This window comes from Cyprinus carpio, chromosome B7, assembly GCF_018340385.1.
Source record: "Cyprinus carpio isolate SPL01 chromosome B7, ASM1834038v1, whole genome shotgun sequence".
Taxonomy (NCBI): Eukaryota; Metazoa; Chordata; class Actinopteri; order Cypriniformes; family Cyprinidae; genus Cyprinus; species Cyprinus carpio.
The window spans coordinates 22,341,728-22,368,113 of NC_056603.1; the positions used below are offsets into that span (position 1 = coordinate 22,341,728).

At 38.2% G+C, this 26,386-nt stretch overlaps 1 protein-coding gene across 7 annotated transcripts; it reads right to left on the reverse strand.

Moving 5' to 3' along the window:
- Positions 1-1,136: 1,136 nt before the first annotated feature.
- Positions 1,137-25,775, reverse strand: LOC109092859 (ATP-binding cassette sub-family C member 12-like). Of its 7 annotated transcripts, none has more exons than XM_042727911.1 (32): positions 25,641-25,775; positions 15,002-15,220; positions 14,834-14,888; positions 14,533-14,678; positions 14,225-14,371; positions 13,858-14,005; positions 13,232-13,468; positions 12,867-13,040; positions 12,612-12,759; positions 12,364-12,512; positions 11,785-11,892; positions 11,236-11,430; positions 11,051-11,122; positions 10,833-10,957; positions 9,474-9,546; positions 9,143-9,346; positions 8,119-8,253; positions 7,851-7,947; positions 7,217-7,282; positions 7,029-7,118; positions 6,824-6,927; positions 6,478-6,660; positions 5,966-6,192; positions 5,683-5,820; positions 4,820-5,009; positions 4,642-4,731; positions 4,349-4,538; positions 3,896-4,055; positions 2,668-2,746; positions 2,004-2,117; positions 1,760-1,924; positions 1,137-1,671 (listed from the first exon to the last, which is right to left on the reverse strand). In XM_042727911.1, exons 3-32 carry the CDS (start codon positions 14,876-14,878, stop codon positions 1,579-1,581), a joined length of 4,092 nt encoding a protein of 1,363 aa, XP_042583845.1. In that variant the 5' UTR covers positions 14,879-14,888; positions 15,002-15,220; positions 25,641-25,775; the 3' UTR covers positions 1,137-1,578. The 7 variants fall into 7 exon arrangements, with proteins under 7 accessions (XP_042583845.1, XP_042583844.1, XP_042583846.1 ...); XM_042727910.1 differs by lacking the exon at positions 25,641-25,775 and adding an exon at positions 25,468-25,541; XM_042727912.1 differs by lacking the exon at positions 25,641-25,775 and adding an exon at positions 16,977-17,076.
- Between the last annotated feature and the right edge of the window lie 611 nt (positions 25,776-26,386).

A 26,386-nucleotide genomic window follows, 5' to 3' on the forward strand; every position in this document is an offset into this window, starting at 1 on the left:
ATGTTTTGCCTGAAAAGTATGCTTTCTTTAAAAGAAATGTCACTTGGTTTGATATTTAATCACCTAACGTAATGGCACGGAGACATTTATAAGTGTGACTTGCGTGTCCAAATACTTTTTTGGGCCACTTGTGCTTTTAATATTTGCTCTAAAGTTCTCAACTTTCTCAGACAACACTGCACCCTAGTGGGTGCAAGACAAAGTTAATACAAAGAAGTTTGTTACACCAAAAGTTGCCTTGTATTTTTATTCCATGAAGTAGTAGTCACTAAAGCCTTGACTGAATGTTTAAAGGTTGAAGATTCAATATACGGTTGGATTCTCGGTTAAAGGGAAGTGAATATTTGATTAGATGACTCATGCGATACTGACACAGGTACTGGCAGTCAATGACACTTTGTGCTGGTGTGCATGTTTCTTATCGTACAGTTTGTTCATTGTTGAGTAAAGCTGCGCCTAAAGTGTAAATCATGACTAACGCTGTAGTTAAACATGATCCGCAAATGACGGGAAAAGTCTTTGACAGGAAGTCAGTGGGAGTGGTTCCTCCTCTCACCTGATGACAGACTGACAGAACAGGATGACATTACAATCAATAAACAACAAGTGCCAATAGAAACTTGGTGTACTTAAACAAGACTTGTGAGTGTTTGTTGAAAGGTATTGGCCTAAATAAGTGTTGATGGTGCATTGCTCAAAATAGAAAAATATATAACTTAAAACACAAAAGTCTCTGAAAGAAAGTGTTTTAAATGATGCGTCATATGGGCGCACGAGCCTCACTGCACAAGTTATGCTGAAGAATATTGGACACAAGCAATAAAAAGTCACTGATATTTGATAAATGTCTTTCACGCTGTCTCTCCACTGAGTTAAAATAATTCCCTCAATCCCTCATCAGTCTGAGATGCACGCTGATGCTGAAATTTCAACACATTTCATCAGTTAGTGTCTCCACTGATGCAACCATGGCCCAATAAGCTCTAGTACTGGAGGAGGAGAGAGACACCCAGTGTCCAAGATTAGAAATACACACACACACACACACACACACACACACACTGACTCAACTAGAACATTCTCCAAGCATAAATGAAATGTACTTATGTACTTATGCTATAAAGTGAAATACAAGCTTACAAGAGAGAAACAAGGCTTTATTTGTGCATTTGTTGTCCTTTGATATCTGTTTCATTCATATAAAAATCAAATAAATATTTTAAATATATACATTTGATGAACCTATGAAAAATGAGCAAACATTTAAAGCTTAGTCTGTAAGTGCTGTGGCTACAAGTAAATAGCTTTCAAAATACAGAGTTGGTAAGATACAATATATAAAGAAGACATATAAAGCACATGAACAAAAATGTGCAGAGCCCTCTGAAGTTTTACAAGAAAATTACATTAATAATGTGAAGCACAAATAAAAAAGTGCAATGTTTTTACTTACTAATGTTAAAAAGTTCTGTGTCCCTGTCCCTCTTCCCTCTCTTACTGAGGTCCCCTTTAGAAAAACAATTGCCCCCGCCCCCTCCCCCTCCAGTTTGTCAAGGTCTATATGAGTATGTGAGTGCTTCATGAGTTCACTTGATTAGCTGCTGCTAGAAGTGATGCAAATAAAGAGTTCGGCCTCTGTATCAAGTCCTGTGGTGGATCAAACTCAACCACCTGGAGAAAAACATAGAAGTAGGCTTATTTAATGATGCTGTGATGTATGTAGAATAAGTCAACTTATATATAAGAAGCAGTGGATTACCTTGCCCTGGTCCATGACGAGTATGCGGTCACTCTCCAATACCGTGTTGATTCTGTGGGCGATTGTGAGCATAGTGCAGTGTTGGAAACCATCTCTGATGGTGTGCTGGATCATGCTGTCAGTCTCCGAGTCTATAGAAGCTGTCGCCTCGTCCAGTAGAATGATCTGTAAAAACAAATTTTATCAGACACATCAAGAGCAAGGAATATTTTCGAGGGTATTCTGAGTGTGTTTGTGCTTTTACTTTTGAATTGCGGAGGAGCGCTCTGGCCATACACATGAGCTGCCGCTCTCCGACCGAGAAGTTCTCTCCATTCTCCACTACTGGAGAGTGCAACTTCTCTGGCAGCTTAGCAATCTGCACGAGAGAGAGAAAGAGAGGTGTGGATGATTTAACACCTGAATGCCTGAGCGTTTCTTTTATATTCTTTAACTATTATAGTCTATTGCTGTTTCTCTATTCTTTTTTATGTTACCATGGCCCAAAGTCTGAAAGGTACTGAGAGGAATTTAAGCAGATGTTACGTCTATGTTTCATCACTATAGTGCAGCTCAAACTAACATGCCCACTCTTATATTGTGATTTTTCTTTGCTCTCTCAATAAATCATATCCTCACATAAAAGGCTAGATTAACTTAATGATGTTTGAGCTGCTCCTAGTAGAAACCGTGACTGTTGAAATCACAATGAAATCGTGGCACCCCACGGATCACCTGAAAGCTAACTTTATCATAATGAGTGAATGGAGTTAAAGTGGCAATTGATAAAATGCCAAATACTTATACAAAAAGGTATTGTTCATCAAGTTTGAAACTTCGGAAGCCTGTAGCTGAAAAAGTGTGAGTATCCGAGCTATTTTCTGCCATGTAAAACATGTATCGCTTGTAGGCCTCATTCAAGTCTTTACCGTGTCCTTCATGAAGGTCTTTTCTAAAGCAAGCCAGAGCTCCTCATCTTTGTAGTTGTTAAAGGGGTCCAGGTTATACCTGTATAAAGTAACCACACAAACTGAAGTCACCATCAAATCTAAATCAACAATTCTTCTTTTTTTATGGAATGTTGCGGTGTTTATCATAAATAATTTAGCTGTGCAAATCATTATTTTTTATTTTATTTTCGGCTTTTTTGCCAAGGCAACTTTTCTCATTTTCATTAAGTTTAACTTGGTGTACTAATAACTAACTGTACTAATAATTACAACTAACACAAAAATTAATGAAAATGATATGGATATATATATATATATATATATATATATATATATATATATATATATATATATATATATATATATATATATATATATATATATATATATATAATAAAATGACAAAACCAGAGCAAAAGTTACTAACTAGGCATTTATCTAAAATGGAAAACAAAGAAAATATACAACTAAAACTATTTAAAAATATTATTAAAAATACACTTATAGAAATAAGAGTAAAAAAGCTATCACTGGAGTAGTACCCTTCCAAAGGGTACCCCTTTGTACTGTATTCACTCCTTAAAGTTACATATTAGTACCTGAAGTGTATATTAGTACATTGTTAAAGGGTACCACCCCAATGACAGCTTTTGTGCATGTTTTTCTGAGAGGGTACCATATCAATAATACTAAAATAACACTGGACAACTTTTTTGAAGAGCAACCCTGCTCTTCGCTGATGACACGATATGGTGCACGTCATCAGCGAAGAGCAGTGTTGCTCTTCAAAAAAGTTGTCCAGTAACCAGACAGCAACAATCCAAATAAATTCCAGATGGACAAAATCAAGCCCTACCCTTTTTTGTCCATTTGAGAAGCCATTTTACTTGGATTTACAACAGTAACAATTTCTGGTTCATGCCAAATATAGTGACTATTTCTATAGTGACCACAAAATGTACAAGATTACAATACACACACAATATGTAGATCGCGGTTTTGAGTATCAAAGATAACTGCCAGTTTATTTTTCATATCTGTATAATCCTTGTAATTGCAAATAGGTTTTTGCAATTGTGATGTCTCACAATAACTGTTGCCCATTTCAGTTTCAAGTAATTTTAAGCGAGGAGATTCACTGGTAGAATAAGTACCAGTTGTGAATAAGATAGTAGAAGAGTGGAAGAGTTGAAAGGTGAGAGGTCACCTGACAGTGCCGATGAAGAGGACAGGATCCTGTGGTATGACGGAGAGTCGGCTGCGAAGATCTCTCAACCCCAGCTTGCAGATGTCCACATTATCTATAAATATAGTGCCCTCAGCCGGCTCTGCCAAACGGAACAATGCCACACCCAGAGAGGACTTCCCTGAATCAGAAAGAGAGGGTCAACGAGTGATCAGTTTCAGAAAGATCTGGCAGAACATCCTCATTCATAGTGCAAATGCCTTTACTGATATTCGCAATCTGCATTTTATCAAGGCAACAACATATTATAGTACATATCACGACTTTTTATTTTTGAACTTAACCCAGGTAACTGTCAACATTAACTCAATATTAACTGTCAATATTAACAATAACAGGAGAAAATTAAGCTTCAAATTTAAAAATTAAAACATAAATTAAGCTTTGAATAAAACATAATACATTCTCTCTCACCAGAGCCAGTGCGTCCCACAATGCCGACTTTTTCCCCTGGTTTAATATTTATGTGGAGATTATTGAGGACTATGGGCGTGTTGTCCCTGTATCTCATACTGTATTTTTGAAAGGTAATAGTGCCCTCCTGTGGCCAGCCGGAGGAAGTATTCGCATCCTTCACACTTCGTGGACCCTCTGATACACAATTCTACAGCACACAGGGATAAGAAATCAAAACCATCTTCTAAACTGAATATGAATGTATGATATACTGAGGTAAACTTAAGTTTTTAAGTCTCTAAGTCTCTGACCGTAATATACTCAAGCAGTCTCTCTACACTGGTAAACTTTGCCTCCACCTCGGTGGACAATCTCACCACAAACTGAAGGATTCCTGTCAACTGCAATGACAGAAATGCAAGAAACGTGCTCAGACATCTAGTTGAATTTGACATAAACTTTCATTTGTTAACCTACTGTGAGAGTTACCTGTATTGTGTAAGACAAGGCCAGGCCCTTCTGAGAAGGGCTTATGGTCTCATTGGAGCTGAGCACTACAAAAAGTGCCACAATCAGAGTAACAGTAGCGGACAGGAAGTCTAACCAAAATGACAGCCAGCGAGTTCCACAATTAAACAGCATGAAGTGGTTTGAGTTGGTGTCACTCAGCATCTTAAACCTGTCATTGGAAACACACAAACAATTCATGACTTTCAATTCATTGGTTTGCTTTCTACATTTATTTAATGTGAAGTCAACATACAATCAGTTGGACTAAACAAATGGTGATGACTTTTTCTTCTGAGTTCTCTTCAAAAGCCATAGATCTTATGGCCTTAATGTTATTTCAAATTATACAACAGTTAGTTCTGGTCCCTGAATCTATTTGGCCTTATCCAGTCCAACAGCAGCAGTGGGTCTTTCATCATTTCACCAGTAGGTGGCAACACACAGCTGTCTTTGAGTCATTGACTCAACTGATTTGAGTTTAAAAAAACACTCATTCTGTTCTGGTTTCTTAGGTGGAGCAGAAACAGATGAAGTAACTGACAATATTGTGTCTAAAATGTAAGTTACAATTCAATTTCGGTTTGCAGTATGAACTGGACTGTTGCATAAAAGCAATATTCCACTTGTAATCATGTTGTTGGTCTAAATATTAACACTTATGCTTGCCTGCTATTGCTTAGGTATGCTGAATAATTACTGAGTCATTCTGTGATATGATTCATGAGTTTCATATTCATTTTTCAAGTACCACAACATGTTTCCAAGCACTGTATGTCTCTCTAAAATATTTTCTAATATAAATGAATATCTAATATCTAAATATATTGAGGCTACTATCTTACTGTTCAATGTACTGCTTTCTTTTGTCATAGGCATGGATGGTGCTGAGTCCCTGTATGGTAGAGGTGGTGAGAGAGATCCAGGGAGAACGACTCACGTTCTCCATCCTCTTCATCTGACGAATACTCCTTTGGAAAACACTAGGGCAAAGAGAAAACACAGATGGTTTGCATATTTTATGCCATTGAAACCTGTTTGGTGGATCAGTGATTGTAACTGTATTCTACTTCTGGAAAAAAACGAAACCTGATCTTATGATGTTAAGGTTTAATGTTTATGTCTCACTATAGGATTGTGGCAAAGATGATTGCGAGAACTCCCACGGCGATCAGGAGGTATGGGAACACTACGCAGATGGTGAGAATGGTGAAAGTGACGATCAGACAGAACTGCAAAAAGTTCTCCATGTTGAAAGGCAAAACTGCATCAACCTCATCTTGGTCTTTACTGAAGCGGTTCACCAGGCGGCCAGTTGGAGTTGTGTCGAAGAAACTCATTGGGCTTCCGAGGATCTGATGAAAAGTACAGTCACATGGTATCAAAATGCTGCAGTTCTCATTTTACAGAATAAATAGTAGCACAATGCTTGATCACTTCAACTTAAACTTGATCACTCACATTATAAAAACGAGTTCCTTTGCCATGAAGCAATAACAATAAATTAAAAGTCTAATCTAAATAAAAAAAAAAAAAAAAAAAAAACAGTACAGGAATCATAAAATGAATCATAGTTAATTAATCTACTATATCACTAATATATTAGTGGGGGGGGTTGATCTGCTGATAATATGTCGTACCCGTTTGAACATGGTGTCATGCAGTTTGGAAGAAGCACGCAAAGTGACTTTAGTGAAGGTGTAGCCCTTGGCAATACACAGCAGTACCATAACAACAATAATAATGCCATAAATCATCTGGTAGAATGGCAGGTCTGGATTCTCAGAGATATTACCACTGCTTGATGAATTACTACTACTGTTCTATAAGAAAAGAGAGAGAAAACAGTGATTTGATAGTAAGATGGTAAGGTCTTGAATTTGTGTGTGTGTGTGTGTGTGTGTGTGTGTGTGTGTGTGTGTGTGTGTGTGTGTGTGTGTGTGTGTGTGTGTGTGTGTGTGTGTGTGTGTGCGTGTATGTATTTACCCCTGATCCCTGTTCTAACCAGAAACTCAGCCACCAACTGCTGAAAACAGTCGATCCCACGAGAAGAATGAAGAAAAGAATAACAATGAACAGCAGTATATACCCTACAAAGATATATAGACAGAGATAAAGGTATAAATTAGAAAGAGTGTTAACAGCATTTATAAAGTACAAAGAGACAGAGGTGGAGAAAGAAGAAAAAAACCTCCAGCAGCTTTGCAGTATTCGTGGTAAGTCCTCCACGTAACTGAACCTTCAAGCGATACTTCTCGTGTTACTAACTGATCCTTTTTCCCTGTAACACATACAGACCTTTTGTGTGAGTCAAAGCTAACCAGTATGAATATAATGGATTTTTTCTTGATTATATTGTGATTGTGTTCATTTCTCTACCTTTTGTTTCCGTGGAGTCGTTGGGTATTTCATTTGTTACATGTTTCTCATCAGACATATCGAAAGCTATCAAGAGAACAGAAATACAGATGTTTTAAGCAGATGTCTGTTTTATCAAAATAATTATTCATTACATTTAATGATATTTAGCAGGTGTAGGGACTGCATATTTAAACTGTAACGTCTCCTACAGCGATCAAGTCACGTGAAAACAAATTTGGCACAATCCTCCAGCCTTATATCTATCTGTAAAACACAATGCTGAATTAAAAATTTTCATGCTAAACTTTGAATTTATATGGAAGCCACGATGCTTTGTTTAGACAGTCTTTTCGAATGTAATTTTTAATCACATTCAGCTATTAATTATATTTCTTGTAAAACATGTAGAAATACTTATATGCATTCATTTATTTATTGTAATTTATTACAAAATCAAATAATCTCAAGGAAATTATAATAAGATTCACTGCAGTTTATAATGAAAATAATAGTTTATCAATAGACGGTAGTAAATAGCTATTAATTTTTTAGACTTGGCCAGTTTGATTTGTTGTTGCTCTTCTAAAGGGATCCAAAATGAAAGAGAAGTAGATTCTTTTAACTCTTGTTAATGACATATTTAACCACTAACCTGGGTTTTCGATTCCGTTGACTTTGGGCTCATCTGTATTGGTCTGTTTAGAGTCATTGTGTTCGGTATGTGTTTTGGAATCGGACTCTGAATCTTCCTATATGATCCAAAAATGAAAATTAAGAAGAAATTTTGTGACACACAAGTCATTATGTTCTCAGATTTTGTTTTTGCTTAGTATTTGAAACTGGTACATGTCAACATATGTTTATTTTAATGGCCTATTTCATTGATAAAGCAATTGAGAGGAGTAAGTGAGAGTGGTTACATTGCTCTGTTCCAGCTGGAAGTTGTTAATGAGGTGAGCGTAGCGGGCTTTAGATTTCATCAATTCACTGTGAGTCCCTGCCTCCTTTATCTCACCATTATCCAACAGCAACACCTGATCACAAAACTCCAAATACTGCAAACACAACAGAGAGGAGCAGCTGATGACATCGGTTGAGATGAGCACGCAATAAATCTGGGAATAACTTATTAAAAGTTATGATTCTCAGATCATTCTGTAGAATTGCACATTAAAGGCAGCTGTGCTGAGTCACACTGACTCACACTGTTGCTAAGACATGCTGTGTGACATGAGTCAACAAAAGGTTTGAGCTTTCTCTTATGAGGAATTTTGGGAATGCATGTGAAATAAAATGTGTTACTGCCATTACATAACCGGTGAGGCAGGCTTAGATGACCGTTTTCCCAACCCGAGGAGGTTATACATTAAATGTATTACGACAACACTAATTAATCATCAAGGTTTATGTGCATTTCCATGCATGTTTTATATTGTATCTTCTTTCACGACAGCGGTTATATATTAACTTTACATACATACATACAACTACAGCCCTTAATCTCTGAAACATCTGTTTGACAAAAAACATTGTTTAATTAGGTTTATTTATCTAAAATCATTTTTTGAAGCAGATTTAGTTTTACACAAGAGCTATAACTGGTCAATTAAGTATTTTAGATAAAAACTAGAATAATAAACATTGTTAGAAACTGGCCTGGTTTTTGTATTACTTTAAAAAAATATCTTTATTTTTAGCATTTTTAGCTTTTTTTATTAGATAATAAAATGACTTAATATTTTACTGATGACCTTGACTTTTCCACAAAAACCACTTAAAATTCCCTGATATTTTCATGTTTTCAGAAGCTACTGGAAATCATATCTAGATGTTCCCTGGTAGGAGCAAATATTTACTCCACTAACAGTTCAAATCTTTCGAAGAGAAAAGAGGCCTGCAAAGCCAATGAACAAGATATAATAGCATAATGTTAGAGTGGCTTACCTGCAGTTGATGAGTGACCAGAATGACTGATTTGCCCTTCAGCTCTTTCTTGATGCATTCTTCAAATATGTGCTTCCCAACATGAGCATCAACAGCAGACAGAGGATCATCCAAAAGGAAGATGTCTCTGTTAGAATACACTGCCCTGGCCAAACTGACCCTCTGCTTCTGACCACCTGAAAGATTAATACCTCGCTCTCCAATCTAGACACACACACATAAGTAATATTATCATCCTCCTTTGCTATATAACTGAATTCCATAGTACTACAATACTAATGTATTAGTATCTAATTAGAGTACTGTATGTTGGTAAAATGTGGAAACAGACCTCTGTCTGGTCTCCATATGGAAGTATTGCCAGATCAGGTTTCAGAGAGCAGGCATAAATAACTCTGGCATATCTAAAACACAGCAAGCACATACCACATTTTTTAGGATGCAGCAATTCAGTATAAAGGATCAATGTTCAACAACAATTTTACATTGATTATAAAGCAGCTAAGACTGTGACCATAGCCAGAAATTTACCCCATCCAATAAAAGTCATTACAAGCAATAAAAAAACACCATAAAGCGGTTCATTGTCTTCTTGGCACTAAAACAGGATCTGGTAAATCACATGTGTTAGAAAGGTGAGGGACATCTTCCTAGAATGACAGGACTGACACTGGGGTAAATTAATACTTGCTATATTTGTAATTTCAAGATGAATGGGTTAGTGGTGTCTAAACTGTGTATGTCGGAGACCTGCTCACTAAATTTAGCTGTTCAGTGAAATAATGTCGAGTTTCATACTAAACTAATCTTCTTCTGTCTGTCTTGCAATCCCACCGCCTAATATTTAGCTCTAAAGAGACTAAGAGTGCTCACATTTACCACTGTTTGGCAATTTTTTGCTGGTGGAATCCAGTCATTTCAAGTGTCCACACAATCTGATATTTAGTTTGAGGGTGAAAGACTTCTCTACGCAGATTTTGCAACAGGATCAGGTTGGTCATGCAGATTCACCTTGTTAACCAAGAGAAACCTTCTTGGTTTAAAAGTGATTCTGTGTGAGCTGTGCTACATACATTGCTACAATGTTGACAACAGACAATTGATCTTTTTTGGCTGCAATATTTTGCCAAGACTGTGGGATGCTTTTATTTGTATATCAGTTAAATTTGTATAATACATGCTTATCAAATTAGATCTGAATGACCTTTAATCACTATATCTTCATGAAGGTTTCTCTTTTACCTTTCATGTAGATCAGGCTGTAGAGGTTTTATCAAGATTTATTGTAGTAGCTGAAAACCCATGACAAAATATAAGGTGAAAGGCTGTGGTCGTGAATAATTTCATTGCTTTAAGACATGACTGTACTTTTTCTTCAGTTTCAGTAAGTTCAGTTTAGTGCTGCGTTTACCATTTTAAATCTTCCACTACATTAATCTCTCCTCTTCTGGCCAATAAAGATGCTGACATGATAGACTTGCTGCTGGCATTTGGCCTCCAGTAAAATGTCATAATATAACTTCAGATGTGGCTTTGTGGTTTAGTTAAACTTTGGAAACCGCACTGCCTGATTTGGATTGTAAAGTTTACTGAGCAGAAGTGAACTCTACTGACACTTTTCAAAAAAACAAAAATGTAACTGTTGGCCAAAGTCTTTGACCTGTTTAGTCTTTGATGTTTAAAATTTCACCTGGTTTGGTCAAATGGTTCTCCCATGAGGATATTGTCCTTTACAGTCCCGTGGAATATCCAGGCTTGCTGGGAAACATATGCTAATGTTCCATTAGCTGACACAGACCCGCTCAGAAGATGCATCTGCAGGAATAAATAATTATACTGTCAGTCACGCCTCACCACATCATATGTGAAACTGTTCGCCAGGATGCAGAAAAGACATAGGCACCACACCTGCTCAAGAATACTTGAAATCAGAGATGTTTTTCCACTTCCAACATTGCCACACACCCCAAGCAGACTTCCCTATAAATGAACAGAGAGATTCATTAGACTCTGTTGTAGTGCTAGAACACATCCTGAATGTTTATCAACTATTGGAATGTCATAACATCCCATATAATATAGTAATATCACACCTTTGAAAGAGTGAAGCTGATGTTTCTGAGTGAAGGTTTGAAGTCGGCATTTTCAGAGGGATCTTTTGGCTTCTCGGTGGAGTTCATGGCTTCTGGCAGGCTCCAGGAGAATGAGGCCTGTTCCACGGCCAGCGCTAAATCCATATTCTTATCCTGTGTGAGATAACCTTTGGGGTTCTGTACCAACATAAGTTTCTGTAGAGATGCAAGCAGTAAATGTTTGGTTATTTGCATTGTACTGCTGAGAAAAATCAGGACCGTTCAAAATGTTCATTCAGTGTAACAGACATAATCGACATGTGTCAAAGTATCAACTACAGCGTGTGTAAAATACTCTGGAAATATGTTTCCTACACACTTGTAGTCACTTGTATGAACAATATTTAAATCTTCCTCAATATGTCCTGAACTTATACAAGATTAGAGCAGGTAATAGGGCTAAAGATACAAAATCACAGGGACAAAAGAGAATACCTTTTCAACAACAGTTAATTACAAAGGAGAGATAATTATCTTTGGATAAATGAGAGAAACGTTAAAGAGTCCAACCTTGAGTCTAGTGAGAGCCACTTTACCCTCAGCCACCGCTTTAACAGAAAATGGCAACAAGCCCATAGACATCCTCATGCAGTTAAACACAGCAATGATAGTGTAGGCCTGTGGAGAAAAAATGGTTAGAGTTAACTCAATAGTATAAAAGCAATGAAGTTAAAATACTCAAATTTACATCTACAGTACCAGAAGTCCACTGGGGTCAGTAAGATTATATGTTTTTAAAACAAGTCAGCATTTATTTGATCAAAAATACAGGACAATATAAGTTTTATTTCTATTAAAAAATATTTTAAAATGGAATTTATTCCTGTGATGGCAAAGCTGAATTTTCAGCAGCCATTACTCCAGTCAGTGTCACATGATCCTTCAGAAATCATTGTAATATATGATTTGGTGCTATTTTTGCTATTTTTCAGAATTCTTTAATAAAGTAAAAAAAAAAAAAAAAAAACGCATTGAATTAAAAAGTAATAAAAGTTTTCATTTCTTTCTGCCACCAAACTTTCTGACTGGTAGTGCCTATTTATTCATTTATTTAGCAGAATATAAGCATATTTTTGTTTTTGCACTTACAGTAGAAGGTAGAAGAGGCAGTTTCAGAGAAGTGTGGACAATGAAGGTGAGGATGGTTGCTAGTGTGGGAACTATTGTTGTAAAGGAAGAGTTTAAACTCTGAACATAACCAGCCTTTTGCAATAGCAACTTCTCCGTTTTCCTGATATCTAGGTTTGAAAAAATAAGGTAGGAATAAATGAGAGAAAATGGAATGTCTAGTGCATTCCACAGAGTCATGAGAAAATAAAATAAAATGGATGGACAACCTGAAACTGTTTTTTCAAAAGACTCCTCCCACGCATACATCTTAATAAGTTTGATGCAAGTCAGAACTTCATTCATAGTTCGAACACGTCTGTCTGTCACAGATACAGCCCGCCGTCTAAACACACCGATCAGCCTGGCGATTGAAAACTACAGCGCACACATACAGACACACAGGGAAAATCAACAAAACATTACTGAGATGAGGAAATATCAAATGCAGAGCTCAAAACACATTACAGAAAAGACTAGAACACCTGTATTGGTAGGAAGATCAAGTAGACCAGAATTCCAATAAGTGCTGTGTATCCCAGAATGGCGCAGGCATATATGATACATATGATCAGCAGGAATGGAACACACAGCAGAAAAGTTCCAAACATGATTGCTTCAAACATCCGATAGCCATCACCCGTCAACACGTTTATCGTCTACACCATAGAGAAACAAAGCATTAACACAACAAGCTCTATTTGTATTGAATGTCATTTAAGTAATTCCCTACAAATACATTTACATTTACATTACATTTAGACATTTAGCAGACGCTTTTATCCAAATAAATAAATAAACAAATAAATCTATCAAATATTCACTGCTGAATCAGCAATCAATAGCTTACCTCTCCTATACTAATGCTGGTTAGACTCCTGAGAGAGATGATTTTCTTGAAAGCGAGCATTGAGAAAGCTCCCTTCACTCTCACAGCGGTGCGCAGGTTCACAGCCCACAGGAGCGATGCAAAAAATGCCTTGCTAAATTCACCCACGAACAGGGCCACACACAAACCGATGCCACGCAACTCTGTAGATGACCCAGGCTGCTCAATGTAGCTCAGGATTTCATTTACTAAAATAGACTGGAAGGTATATAAAATGTATAAAAAAAAAAATAACATTCAAAACAGATCCATGATGTGTAGCAAAACAACAAAAAAACACAGCTTATAAGAAATCATGCACACTAGATCAGAGGTTTTCCAATTTAATTAGAACTATTTCATTCGACTTCATAGATAATTTGCCTTTAGTACAATGACAATATAAATTATTTAAAGAAACAACTTTACTTTTTTCTCACAAAGTTTATACATGGAAATATACAGTTGCTACTAAATTTTTTGCAAGTGGGTCCCTCAAAAGGGGATTATCTTCAATATAAAATATAGAGCACTATAAGGAACATGTTATATGTTTCATTCATTTTTCAACTAAATGATGCCGTGTACTTCTAGGTTATTATACATACCGGACCAACAAATGCCCCAAAAGCAAACAGGACAGAGACGAAGAATGCCACTATAAATCTTGTCTTCTGGAAACGCATGACCACTGCAGGAAGAGATGCCTTCTCTAGACCCACATGGGCAACTTCCTCATCCCACAGTCTTTGAAGCCTGAACAGAACAGACATCACAATCGTTTTTTTAACATAATCCATTTCCCCACAAATCCGTTTCCTAGACTCAACCTGGATATATTAAAAAACATCAGACAATGACTTGTGGTTTCATGTTCGCCAAGTGCTACACTGGATACTCATTCTGCAGAGACTTCCTAAACTAAGTTAAGATTCGAATGGAAAGCTTATGAAGAATTTGCTTAATTGTTTGTACCTTTCTCCATTGGTGTGGGCTCCATCATGAGGTGAGAGAAAAAGTGAGTCCTCATCTAACCGATTCCTAAAGAGCTTCCACATCATGGGTGACATCCATGCAAATGATGTGAAGGAGAAGAAACCAGCATCATCGACTGGGTGTGAGCTGTAAAAAGTTTGAAAATGTATATTTTTCGGAAATTATATATGAATGACAGACTTGTTGATTAAAAAAAAGAAAAACTGACAGATCACTTTCATTATTGATAAAAAAAAAAAAAATGTAATATGCTTATAATATGTTGAGAAATGTGGTGAATGTCTTACTTTGAGCCAAAACGGAATGGGATGAGGGTTTTCAAGCTTTGCTGGTACTTGTGTTTCTTAGGAGGAGGTTCTGGTTCCCTGTAATCTAGAACCGGAGGACCTTCAGGAAAAGCACTCATGACTGAAGCACTATCTCTTCTCTGTTTCTCCACAATAAGAGAGAAAAACAAAGGGATATGGATATCATAAAATAAAAGGGATTTTGAGTCAACAACAAAAAAATGAGAGTCAAAAATATCTCATTAGAGGACAAATGTTTTGACACAAGAAAAGTAAAATATACAGTCAGCATCTTACTTACAAAAGAAACTCCTTCCACATTCTGTTTCTCTGTAGATTTCCTCATTGTTCAGTTTCTGCAGGTTATTATTCAAGAACTTAACGTGAACTTGAGGAAACATGAAATATAATCTCTTGAATGAATAGAAACAGTAATATTAATATATTGATAGTAGTTAAAGCTTCTTACCCTTTACCTGCTGTCTTTGTCTATGTACTGGACAATGTATTTGTCAGGCTCACCACGAATGCCTTGATACTCTAGCAGCAACGTGCTTTCATATCCTGACGCTGAGTTACATCACTATTTTATCAGGCTCAAAGGTTAACATGAGCAGAGGTCTTGACACTCCTCCTCTGTCTCTCTCACCACCTTTCGGATGCTGCAAATCCAGTCTTTTTTTTTAGCCTGTGAAATAAACCATTCATTTTATAACAGCCCTAAGCAAACTGACTCTGGGTGAGAAGGCAAAGACATCAAGAAGACTCTTCCACCTACTTTTTACACAGATGTTATGGTACTGTTGATGAGTGTCAGTCACCACAATTAAGGTCAAAACAAGTTACAGTTTCTATGAATACAAATTTTAACAACAAACTGTCACACTCTAAAGCTTTGATTTCTCTCAGCAACATGAAGGGCACTAAATAACTTTAGCAATTCTTTAATAAAAGAAATACCAGACATTATTTGCATTCTACAGCATACTTGACAACATATTGAACTCTTCAATCTTTTTAACAATCAAAATGTGAAGTCTTTCCTGTTTGTTTATATATTAACCATCATAACTTCTCAGTAGGTGATGGTGCACCTGACCTCAGTACAGGTCAATGCTGCTTTAAAGCCTTCTGACCTATGAACACTTTTTTCTGATGAGTCAGTTTTGTTGACATGACAGTCAGCTAAGTTTATTATCTATTAACCTGCCCATGCCCTGCGTCACATTACATTTATGATTAACACGGTCAATATCATTTTATAATTTCATATTATCTTACCATTGGTTTATTCATACATTCAAATGTTCTGGATTATTTTGTGTAGCTCAACACAACAAAGCACAAAAAAGAAGCAAGAGTAGGCTACTAACTACTCAACATCTTGTAACGTGTAGTAAAAGGAAAATTAAACTGGCCCAGGTTTTTAGACCAAGCAATAGTCAAGCAATAGCCAGTATATTACATTAGATTGGCAGATGAGTATAGCAACACGCTTAATACCAAACAGTTTTAGTAGGTACGTATATTTTATAAAATGCCAATGCTTTAATAATTTATTTGAATTATAAATTACTTATTATGTTTTTATTAAACTGATGTTTTTTACAAAAACAAACTTGCATGTTGCGCGTTACCATTAGATCACGTTTTTCCACCAAATCCTCCTGCGCATGCGTTCTCAACATCATGTCATTCGTGCAGCAGTGCGCTGGATTAAAAGCGTTCAGAGAACTTTTACATATTTATTTCAGTCATTCAGCTAATTCCCTCTCAACTTGAAAATCAAATGTTTGGTTCAACTCCTTTTGCCAACAAGTTCAAAAAAAGTTCAAAAAAGTTCAAGTTCAAAACTCACGGAAAATGACCGATTCAAAATAACAGTTAATCCACGTAGCCTAGATATCTAACATCTTCCGTGGACTAAAGGAAAGTGATAAAAGAACCTACAAGTGGAAATTGGGTTGCATCTGTCTCAAAAGGGAGAATAGCTTCAACCTGGCAATACATAAATGAAAAGAAAAAGACTCTGCATAGACTGTGGCTGCAGACATCAAAGCACGTCCGAAATAATGCAATAATTGCATAACATCCTGTCTCCTTGGCATCCTGTCTAAAATCCCTTTATCTGATCGTTTTTTTTTTTTTTTTTTTTCAAAGTATCATAGATGAAACCTTCAGCTCCATCTATGCAGTCAATTATTTCATAAACGTCCCAAGAAATAAGCTTGGTATAGCAAATAAAGTTAGATGTGAATTTATGGTGCTGTTGAATAGCTATATAGCCTACATATTCTCTGAAACTCTCAAAACAAGTATTTAACATCAATATAACATCATGCTGATATCAAATTCAGTTTGTTTGTTTTTACTTATCTTTGTCTACAAGCCAGTGCAGATCCTATTTCAAAGAGAGAAAATGAAATAGACAATATGGAAAATACCTTGCATGACTTAAAAGTTCTCATTTTTCTGTGCAAAGAACACAGGAAAAGGGAATTTCCTCCTTTCTTTTTGTAGCTAACTCGTGATACAGCATGTTTGTCTCCAAATCAGCAGCAAGTGTTTCAGATACACAAGCCTTGGAGTTTGCTCAGTGATGCATGTTTTCCACAACAATAGCTCTGTGTCTACTGACCAAACTATGTGAAACTCTTGCCCACTTTCTCTGCTTTTCTTCAGTTGTAAGTAATTATAACAATCAGTCTCAAGATAAAAAAAACTGTCCTATGAGTTCTTTTAACTCTATACATTGATTATTGCTTGTGTTTCAAACAGCCATTATCAATCCAAAGAAAACCAAACTGCTGAAAAAGTAAATAATTTGGTGAAATTGCATACAGACAGACAAAAAATAACATACAGACGGTCAACACAGGCATATATAAAAATGCAAAGTAATCTAGAAACTGAATAAATAAACAATAGAATAAGGGAGGTATTTGATATAATATTGTATGAAAAGATTTGAATGGATTCAGACCGATGTAGATGTATTGGTGAGATTAATCTATGATGTGTAAGACCACAAAAGTTATAAATCTACAGATAAGGGATGCAGTGGTTTTTGTATAGCAGCCAGAAGATGCCACTGAAATAATTTCAGTCTGATGTACATTCTGTTGTACAATCATCACAGTGAGTCTGCATATGATTTAGTTGGAAATGGGTTATATCAAGTACTGCTGATTGTCTTATTCATTTTATGGAGGCATACACATATATCATGATTTTGATTGCACAATAAGGACAGTAGGACAGAACAGGTTGAACGTACACTTGGTAATATGTTTGTAAGATGTCTTTGTCAGAGAATTATATTTTACAGTGGATCATAATTTGGCAAATGCACTATTATAAAACAGCTATTTAAGTACTGACTGTGTCATGGAAATTTGACAGTTTAAAGCATTTTTCTCAAGAAATATTCATGTTTTCTGTTAGTTTAGATAAATATCAAACATCAGTATAAAAAATTTACTAATTGCTACATATAGTGGTGGTATTTTTATTTAGCAATCAAACAGATCTTGTCTCAATCAAATGAGCAATCAAATGAGAACCGTTGTCTCATTTTGATCTTGTGTGGGTAGGGTCAGGTGTGTGTCTTGTTATCACTGATTGTTTCATGTGGGCGTGACCGCTGATTAGACCATCAGCGGCAGCTGTGAGTCATTCCGGCTCACTATTTATTGCCCTGTCTCTCGTCTTGTGTTTGTCAGATCGTTGTTGCAGTGTCCCATGTGTGTGCCTGGTCTTTAGTTTGTTGTCTCCTGTTTCACCATGGGATCTTCACCTCCGTACTCACCTCAGGATCGCCCGTCTCAGTCCCTGCATCATGGTCTCCTGCTGTCTGGTTCCGGACCCGAGTCTTGGCTGTGAGAGATCTGCCCAGTATCTATTGTGTGGCTCTGTTGTTCTCTGACGTTCTGTGTGAACTTTGTTCATTAAAGACTCCTTGCACTTGCTATTGCTTCTGCTCCTTTTTGTCGTTACAGAACGATCTGACCATTCATGGAAGCAGCAAGCTCAACCTCGCTGGCGGATTTCATCCACCACAGCATCTCTCGGATGGATAAGCAGCAGGAGAGCATTACCAACACCGGATGTGCAGTTCAAGCACTTGTGATGCAGGTATCTGAGCTCACCTAGTAGATCCAACTACTTCGCATTCCCGCTGTGCCGCCCACACCGACTGTTCCCCGCACCGTACCAGAGACGAGTCAGCGCTAAGAGCCCCGCCTACCCGTCCCCAAGAGTTCTGCCGGTGAGCCGAACTTCTGTAGAGCATTCCTTACCAGATGTTCTATGAATTTCTCATTGCAGCCCTGAACATTCGAGACAGAGGAGTCTAAGGTGGCTTTTGTCCTCACGCTGCTTTAGGGATGGGCAGCCTTGTGGGAAACGGTGGTGTGGGAGAACCGGGACTCATGTTGCGCCTCATTCCACGCACTCACCACGGAGATGAAGAGGGTCTTTGACCAAGCGGTAGCCGGCAAAGAGGCTGCCAGAAGACTCGCAGCTCTGAGACAGGGTGACTATTCCGTGGCGGACTACTCGATCGAATTCCGCACGCTGGCAGCTGAGTGCAAGTGGAACGAGGAGGCGCAGTGGGATATGTACCTGCATGGGATGGCCGACCGTGTTCAGTGGGATTTATATGCTGGATTTACCACCTAGACTCAATGGATTAATTGACTTGGCTCTACGGGTGGATGCTCGCATTAATCAGTTGGAGCAACATGCCCGATCTACACGCACTCCCTGAAGCACTGGAGTTCGAGACCACAGGACTGAGAACACGGTCGGTCCCGACGTCGATCACAAACCCATGCAGGTGGGGAGAGCTCGGTTGTCCCGGGAGGAGAGAGAGGCGGAGGTCCCAGGGACTCTGTCTTTACTGTGGTGGCTTTGGACATTTCTTACACTCTTGCCCGGTAAAAGAGCAGGCCCGGTAGTAAAGGTGAGGCTAGTATCGGGTGGGATCTCCGCCGGGAAGTCCTCATCGTCTACTCTGCTTCCGGTGAGACTGAGATGGGACAACGAAACCTACCCCTGTCAGGCACTCCTGAACTCTGGAGCGAAGGATAATTTTATTGACGCACATCCGACTCACCAGTTAAGACTCCCTATCACGCTTCTCTCCCACCAGATCTGTCAATGTTCTCAATGGTCAGGAGCTCCCCAACATCACACACACTTACTGGTCCCATAACCCTCATCACCTCTGGCAATCACACAGAGAGCCATCCTTGGCTCGTGAGACATAACCCTCGGGTGGATTGGGGCTCTAACTCCGTCACTATGTGGAGCGAGCACTGTCACGAGTCCTGTCTGGTGTCTGCTTGTTCGTCCATGTCTGTTTCTGTGTTTCAGGAGAAGGCAGTGGTTCTGTCAAACATGCCCGTGGAGTACCTGGACCTGAAGGAGGTGTTCAGTAAGTCTCGCGCTGCTTCTCTTCCTCCGCATCATCCCTATGACTGTGCCATAGAGTTATTATCAGGTAAGTCCCCATCTAAAGACAAACTTTACTCTCTTTCTATTCCTGAGAGGGAGGCCATGGAGAAATATATTTCTGATTCTCTAGCAACGGGGTTCATCTGACCTTCCTCTTCTCCTGGGGGGGCGGGGTTCTTTTTTTGTTGGGAAGGATGGTTCTCTGCAACCTTGTATTGACTACTGAGAGCTGAACAACATCACGGTGAAGAATACGTATCCTTTGCCATTGATGTCTTCAGCTTTCGAGAGGTTGCAAGGAGCATCCATTTTCACAAAATTGGATTTACATAACGCTTATCATTTGGTTCACATCAGGAAGGGGGATGAATGGAAAACTGCTTTTAACACCCCCAGAGGGCATTTTGAATATTTGGTTATACCCTTCGGTTTTCCAACTCCCCAGCGGTTTTTCAGGCACTCGTGAGTGACGTGTTGAGAGACATGGTAGATCGATTCATGTTTACCTGGATGAGGTGTGTGGTTTTTTTTTTTTTTTTTTTTTTTTTTTTTTTTTTTTTTTTTTGTCTCTCCAGGAACACGTTCAACACATCAGGCGAGTGCTTCAGAGGTTGCTAGAGAATGGGCTTTTTGTTAAGGCGGAGAAATGCATTTTTTCATGCACCGTCTGTTTCTTTCCTAGGTAACATCTCTTCTGAGGGAGTGCGCATGGATCCTGACAAGGTTAAGGCTGTGATAGATTGGTCAAGTCCAGATTTCCGTAAGGCCCTACAGCGGTTTCTGGGATTCGCCAACTTCTATCTTAGTTTCATTTGCAACTTCAGCCAACTAGCCGCACCTCTGACCGCCTTGACCTCCCCCAGAATTACGTTCAGGTGGTCCGAAACAGCAGAGGCTGTTTTACCAACCTCAAGAGCCACTTCTTTTCGACCCCCATCTTAGTCACCCCTGATCCCACATGTCAGTTCGTGGTGGATCAGAATAAATAGACTGTTGGTAAATGTAAAACCCAATCTTACAATAATTTTCTCATTATTTGAAGTATTGGAGTTAAGTCTAAAACACTCACAAAACATATGAAAAACAATGTCAAGAGCATTACAAAGCATTGTCAAGAGCATTACAAAAAGGACATACTGGTAAAACAGCCTGGTTAATCTTGGACACACAAGAGTTTGTGGCTATAATACAATGTAGTATCCTCCACTGAATATCCCCACATCTCTTAGAGATAGGAGGCTTATATAGCAACCTCTTTGATGGATAAATCTCATCTGAAATAGAAAGGCAAGACCTCCATTTCGTATCTGGTCTTTGCTTCAATTGACCCAAATGTACAGATTTGACACAAACATGGTATAACCTTTTTTTCCCAATACAATGAAATACCAAAGCACTATAACCTTTCAGCAATTTTGTCTGACTATTATAATCAGATTCCCAAACTTTAGGAACTACCTCGAACTCAGGAAAGGTCTGAGAAATAAAACCATTCAGAAGAACATTATTAATAAAGGAAATGAAAGTCTGAGGGAAAGATGACTTAAGATCCCTAATTAATCTCTCCACAATTCTTACTGAACTTATTCCAACTTGATCCGCAATTGCATGTACAGTTCTCCATTTGCCATTCTTTAAATCAATCAAGTCCATGACTCTTGTTACCCCAGCCTTCAAACATTTAATGACTAAAGATGATGACACATTTACTGATAACTGAAAAAGGGGATTTAAAAAGAGGTTCTGAAACACCATAATGTACATCTTCATGTCTCAATATTTTAAAACAATTCCAAGATTTTATCACTCCTAAATAAAAACTGAAAGGTAAAGAATGCACGTTCCCCACCAAGGTCTTCTGCATTAAGAACAACTGTTTATCAAAGACCAAATCCTTCAATATTCTTGCGTATATATAATCCAAACCTACCCCAAGACAAAGGATCTGGACTATACAGAAGTTTTTGTAATGTTTGTAACCTCATTGCCAAGACTTTAGATTCCAAATGTATTAGTCCTTGTCCTCCCTCTGCCACAGGCAGATAAAGGATACCTGGAGAAAGCCAATGGCAGCCATCCCCCAAAAAAATTAACAAATGCTTTTTGAACTCCAGAAAGTAAATCCTTAGGAGGATGTAATTCAGTAAATGTATGCCATAACATTGAAGCTGCTAAATTGTTAATAACCAGGCATCTCCCCCTAAAAGAGAGATGTGGAAGAATCCATTGCCACTTCTGAATTCTAAGAATTACCTTGTCTGCTAACCCTTCCCAGTTCTTTTCTGTAATGCTATTAGTCCCAAAATATAAACCAAGGATTCTAAAACAATCTCTGGCCCATCTGCATTGCTGCAGCAGCCTAGGGGGTCCTGTAGCCTGCCAGTCACCCAATAGCAAGGATGGACATTTCTCCCAATTAATGCGTGCAGATGAAGCTTGCTGATATTTATTTAAGGAAGAAATCAAACTTGTAACATCTTCTGAGCCTTTTATAACTACTGTTATATCATCAGCATATGCTGTAAGTTTAACTGAATCTACACTGGGGTCACTAAGATTATTAAAACCACTTAGCTGCCTCCAAAGTGAGACTAATAAAGGCTCAATAGAAATTGCATACAGAAGACCAGAGAGAGGACACCCTTGCCTTATTTCCCTGGACACAGAGAAAGGCCTGGTTAAGGAACCATTAATCTTCAACATACTATAAACTTCATTATATAACATTTTAATGAGATACAAAATAAGGACCAAAACCAAAAGCCTCCAGAGTTTTAAATAAATACTGGTGATCAACCCTGTCAAACGCATTTTCTTGATCCAATGAAAGCAACCCAATGTCCAAATTGTGCATTTTTGCCACTGTAATCATATCCCTCGTCAAAAACAGGTTATCAAAAATTGTCCTTTTGGGGACACAAAATGTTTGGTCCATATGAATGACTGATGCCATATTATATTTCGTAAGTCTATTAGTCAAAGATTTGGATAAAATCTTAAAATCAACACATATCAGTGATACCGGCCGCCAATTCTTTAGGCACCCAAGATCCCCCTTTTTTGGAATTAATTTTAGAATTCCCCTTCGACGACTCAAAGGAAGGGTCCCTTGATCGATGCATTCAAGAAAAACTTCATACACACATATCTTGTCCTAGTAGAATCCAGAAGGATTTTAAAAATTCTGCTGAGAGCCCGTCCAATCCAGAACACAGAACACATTTCCTGAACAACTTGTGAAATCTCTCCAAAAGTCAAAGGCCTGTCCAATGTTCTTCTTCTGTTAATTTGGATAGGTCACATAAAAGTTCATCAGTTACTGCATTGTCACATAATTCTGAACGGTATAAATCCTCATAAAAAGAAAGAGCATAAGATTGAATTTCCCATTGATCTGTTATAATTCCGCCACCTGGTATTTTTAACTGATGAAAAATCTTCTGTTCCCTTGGCTTTTTGTAGGAGCATCCATGTCATTCAGCTGTGGGTTTTAGAAGGGCTGCTCTTCCTTGTTCCACCAATAAATTCTTCAAAAGGAGTTTATCATTTGCAACAGAGTCAATGAAAGTTGAATTATTGTGGGTACGGTCACTGCTTTGCCCAAGGATAACTTGGGCAAGGGACTTCATTCTTGCTTTGAGCATTCCAGCACTATGTGCAGTATACTGCTGGCAGAAAGGATTTAGAAAGAGAAACAGATACTACAATAGATACATAGTGATGATCTGACAGAAAAGATGGTGAAATCGAACTACTAAAAAACCTACCCCAATTGCCCTTTTTAACATAAAAACGGTCAAACCTAGCTCCTGACATAATATTAGAATTAGCTTTTAACCATATGTACTGTCTGACCCCAGGAAAGGCCTCCCTCCACACATCAATTAAATTATGTTCATTAATTACTTTCTTTAAAATCTCAGCAGAAGAATGGTGAGGTTCATCATGATTCCTATCCAAATGTGAATTAACAGTACAATTAAAATGTCCACCAAGTATAACAATATTTCCCTGAGGACACTTTAATAAAGCATCAGAAAGTGTTTTGAAAAATGAGATGCGTTCTTGACCAACATTCGGCCCATACACATTAATAAAAGAAAAATGATTATCACCAAAAACAATATCAGCTCTCAAAATCCGACCAGGTATTATTTCAACCACATCTGGCTGCATACTAACACATGGAGAAAAAAGGATGGCAATACCTGCACTAAGGTTTGCACCATGACTCAATACAACCCTACCTTTCCAATCACCATTACCACTGTGCTTGATTTTGCCGAACTGTATGCGTTTCTTGCAACAAAATAACATCTGCCTTTTGTCAAATAACATTTGTCAACATCTGTCAAATAACATTTGCAAACTGCGTTTTTTCTCCGCAGAACTTCCTTGTTAGCTGACATCGGTGAAATAATCCACAATATCAGATTCCTCACTGTCAGAGTTTATATCTATGAACTGAGCCTCACCTCTCACATCGACCTGTGAAAGGCCAACAGATGCTTGCGCGTCCCGAGACTCTTTGACTCCCACGAGCTCATCTGGCTCCCTGGAGCGCTCTGAGTCACTGTTCCCCGCAGCGACGGTCTCAGCACCGATCGCCGCAATGCGAACATTAGCGTTCAGTGAACACTCTCCCGCATTCTCAGCATGACTGATCACTGCATCCTCTTTTGGATTTTCATCATCTTTAAACAATGAATCCGATTCAGCCCGCTGATCAGTTTTATCTCTGCCATCCTGATTACCATTTTCCATGGCAGGAGCCACTTGCTCCGGGGGGGTTTTAGGCTCATTTTGTTCAGTCACCTTATTATTAGTAGCTACATTTCAATTTTGTATTTCCGATGACCCCAAAAGAAAAGCATTTAAGTGACTCCGTGCTGATAAAAACTGTATAATCTTTACCTGCCAAAGTCAATTTCGCCGACACGTCCAAGCGTTGAAATTCTGCATTCAATAGCAGTTTGACGTCTAAAAGACATAACGTGTTTTAAATCTGGATTTTTAACACCAAGATAGGGATCATTTTAATATGCATCATCATTTACGGCTAAGCAGCTATCGCTCAAGTGAATCGTTTGAAATGAACGGAGGCACATTGGAAAGAGTTACCCTCTTTGAAGGGCTCGACAGCGGCAAAACAGGCAAGAAAACATCACCAACAGATAAACCAACTTCCACTAAATGGTGGACCATAGACTCTTCCTTCACAAACACAACGACAGCTTTGTTCATTCTAGATGCCGACAGAATATTCCGAGCACCTATTTCGCTACTAATAGCAGCCGAACAGTCTTCAACAGTGATTGTTTCATCCGGCAAACATTTACAACCATGCCGGGCTGTTAAGGTAGCAAACCCATCAGAATCTGCCGGCATTTTCACAACCCCCAACTAATTACAAATGACAGCAAACTAAACAAAACTAACTTTTCAAAGTAGTAAAGAAAAAAAGGAATGAAATCTCACTCAAACAAGCCGCCACTCATTCAAACACTCACGCACTCCTCCCAGTCGCACCGCACATGCGCGCGCGCGCACGCACACACACACAGAGAGAGAGAGAGTGAGTAAAGCAATGCAAATACTACACCTGGATTAGAATCCACAAAGAAATGGTCCCATCCAGAAAAGATATATACCTGTGTGCCATATACATCCCGCCATCAGAGTCCGCCTACTTCAGCGAAGACACGTTCTCCACATTACTGTAGATGAAGAGACGAGCCATTTCCAGGCCCAGGGAAACGTGCTCATCTGTGGAGACCTGAACGCAAGAACAGGACTACAGCCGGACTTCACCGACACACAAGGGAGCAAATACATTGAATTGAATTGAACACCTTTATTGTCATTGTATTTTTCTGCATACAACAAAATTAGTAGCACTGCTCCTGACTGGTGTTAGAAAAACAAACATATAACCATAGACAATAAATTAGACTATAAGACCGTACAGTACAATTTCACAAATAAATACAACAAGTGACTGAGTCGTGATATTCACATTGAGCAATCTGAGTAAAGTGACCATTTATAGTATTGCACATTGGCCTTCACATTGATATGCACAGTATGTTTAAACAAAGGTACAATTTAAATGGAGTGAGTACCTGTAGAGATTTAGTGACTAGATATAGTATTGCACAATTGACATATAGTGTATATTATTGCACATGTATTACTGCGGATATAGTTTTTCACATTTAGAAGCCAGATATGGTCATTTCACCTGACATATTATTTTGTGCATTTGTTTGAAGTTTTGATGCATAAAGTGTACAGACAGTTCACCCAGATATTAAAATTATATCATTAATGAGTCACCCTCATGTCGTTCCAGACCGTAAGACCTCCGTTCATCTTCGGAACATCGTTTAAGATATTT